General features: G+C 33.2%; 1 protein-coding gene across 1 annotated transcript; it reads right to left on the minus strand.

Annotated features, from left to right (window-relative positions):
* Positions 1-285: 285 nt before the first annotated feature.
* Positions 286-1,098, minus strand: LOC112054282 (uncharacterized). Its single transcript, XM_024093987.2, has one exon. The coding sequence runs from the start codon at positions 1,096-1,098 to the stop codon at positions 286-288; it is 813 nt and encodes a 270-aa protein (XP_023949755.2).
* Positions 1,099-2,094: the final 996 nt, after the last annotated feature.

Consider the following 2,094-nt stretch of genomic DNA (forward strand, 5'->3'; position numbering starts at 1 on the left):
TAATAAAATATACAGCCAAAATGAAGCATTGTTTTAACTATAATCCTATTTTGCAGACATCATTGTATTACTACAAAAAAAAACCCAAATGAATTTATTTTCGGACAAAAAGGCCGTCTTCAAAAAAAATCTGTATCCAATTCAATTTTATGATGATCACCTATAACTAAAAGTACAATATAGCCGTTTGTAATGGGTACAGTCAAGATCACAGATACCTTTCTGCATTCTTAATTCATCAAAAACGTTGTCCAACCAGACCTTAATATCATCATTGAGAACTTCTCATTTTTTTGGTGGGCACTGTACATCTTTTCTTTGTGGCGGTGGTGCTGGCACGTCTTCCTTGCAAGGCACCCTCTCTCTAATTCCAACTTCTGTATTAGAAACAAATTTATACAAAGTTATAGCAGCCTTTCCAAAAACGTACGCGAACGAGCGAAATATCTCATCTGTCGCCTTTGGAAAACATAAAGAACCCGTTGTAAAAAAGCCAACGCTTGTATAAAAAATCCTTCGTGGCAATCCACCACCACCCCCTATTATATACCCCGTTAGAGTTCCCAATCCAACAACACCCTGTCTTGTGCTTAAGTTATCAGGATCACGCATAGTAGCTTTAAAATTGTTCTTAGCACGATTTATAGCTGCAGTAGTTTCGTTATATTTTGTAGTTACGCTGCATTTTATATTACATAATTGTGCATAAGCAATTTTTCTATAAGTCTTTACGTACGGCAGCAAATAATTTTGCAGTAACTTTTCATTCCTTTCAGGGCATTTTTCTTTGTCTTCAATAAATACGTTGTATTCGTAGAAGGGCCCTTCGTAGATTGGTAAATCTGAGTACTTCATTTTGGGTGGTTTCTTTGGCACTTCTTCCGGTTTTGCCGCGTGTACTACGTTTAGTTTTGGCCCTATTAGGGCTTTTTGTAAACCGTCGATCCATATTTTTCCAACGATGTATAAATCACCTGTTAAAACTTCATTTATACTGTTATTTTGATCTTGTGTTATGATGTTTTTATTATAATTGTCGATAGTACTATCTTGTTGTGTTTCTACATTATGTGGTTCGTTTGGTTGACAAGGTTGCATTTCCCGGCGTTCGCTTTTGATTATTAAGGAACACGTTACGAAAATTTTTCTAATATGATTATTAAACTATAAATAAACTATTGATTTTGAATATTGTATTTGACAATTGTGGCATTTTTGACAATTATTTAGTATTCAATATACAAAGCAGTCACAGCTTATTAGTTTTAAATTGAAACTTTTTATTTATAAATGCATGTGTTTTGTAATGTTTTGTACTAATTATATTTTGTGTGATCATCAAAAAAAATTTGTGGGAGAACAATACCTAGAAAGAGCACAACTACAAAGAAACGTGTGATAACCAGATAGATATGCCTCATTTTATGATGATTAAAAGCTAATGCTTCTATCATATTGTAAGTACGGTAGTGTTCAAGGATAAAACGTAATTTTTTGATATTTTCTACCGGGTATCATGATAAATGAAGTTTCCAGTCGCCTTAGATTCATGGCAACCCTTCGATAAAGAGCCTTAAATTACTCTTTAAAAAATCTTAATCGACATTTTTCGAAGAGATGTTGTATTTTTTAGTCTTTCGAATAATCCGGCCATTAAACTATAAAGCTATATGTTCACCAGATTTAACTCCCACCTGTTAGACGTCAAGCTTTTTGTTTAATTGATGGGAGAATGGGAATTTTCATCATTAGCAGCCTATTTCAAGTTTTCACAGTGTCAGACATAATTACAGAAGAAGGAAAATTATAATATCTAAGGAGAAAAAGCTTCTTTTTTAAACACACAATGTTTTAAGAACACCTATTACCTTCATAGTTCTAATAAAACCATACCATGTTAACGAGAAAACTAAAAACGATTTGCCAATCAATTACAAACCTTGCTACATAGAAATAAAAGCTACATAAAAGTAAGGGATGAGTAAACGTTATCTTGTTCACATGAGATATCAGAAATGGGATACGTGGCATATTGAAACGATGCAGTTGCGACCTTTTTTTCGCACTTTTTGCGTTTTTTCATGCAATTGCTTC

Source organism: Bicyclus anynana, chromosome 18 (genome assembly GCF_947172395.1).
Source record: "Bicyclus anynana chromosome 18, ilBicAnyn1.1, whole genome shotgun sequence".
In the NCBI taxonomy this organism is placed as follows: Eukaryota; Metazoa; Arthropoda; class Insecta; order Lepidoptera; family Nymphalidae; genus Bicyclus; species Bicyclus anynana.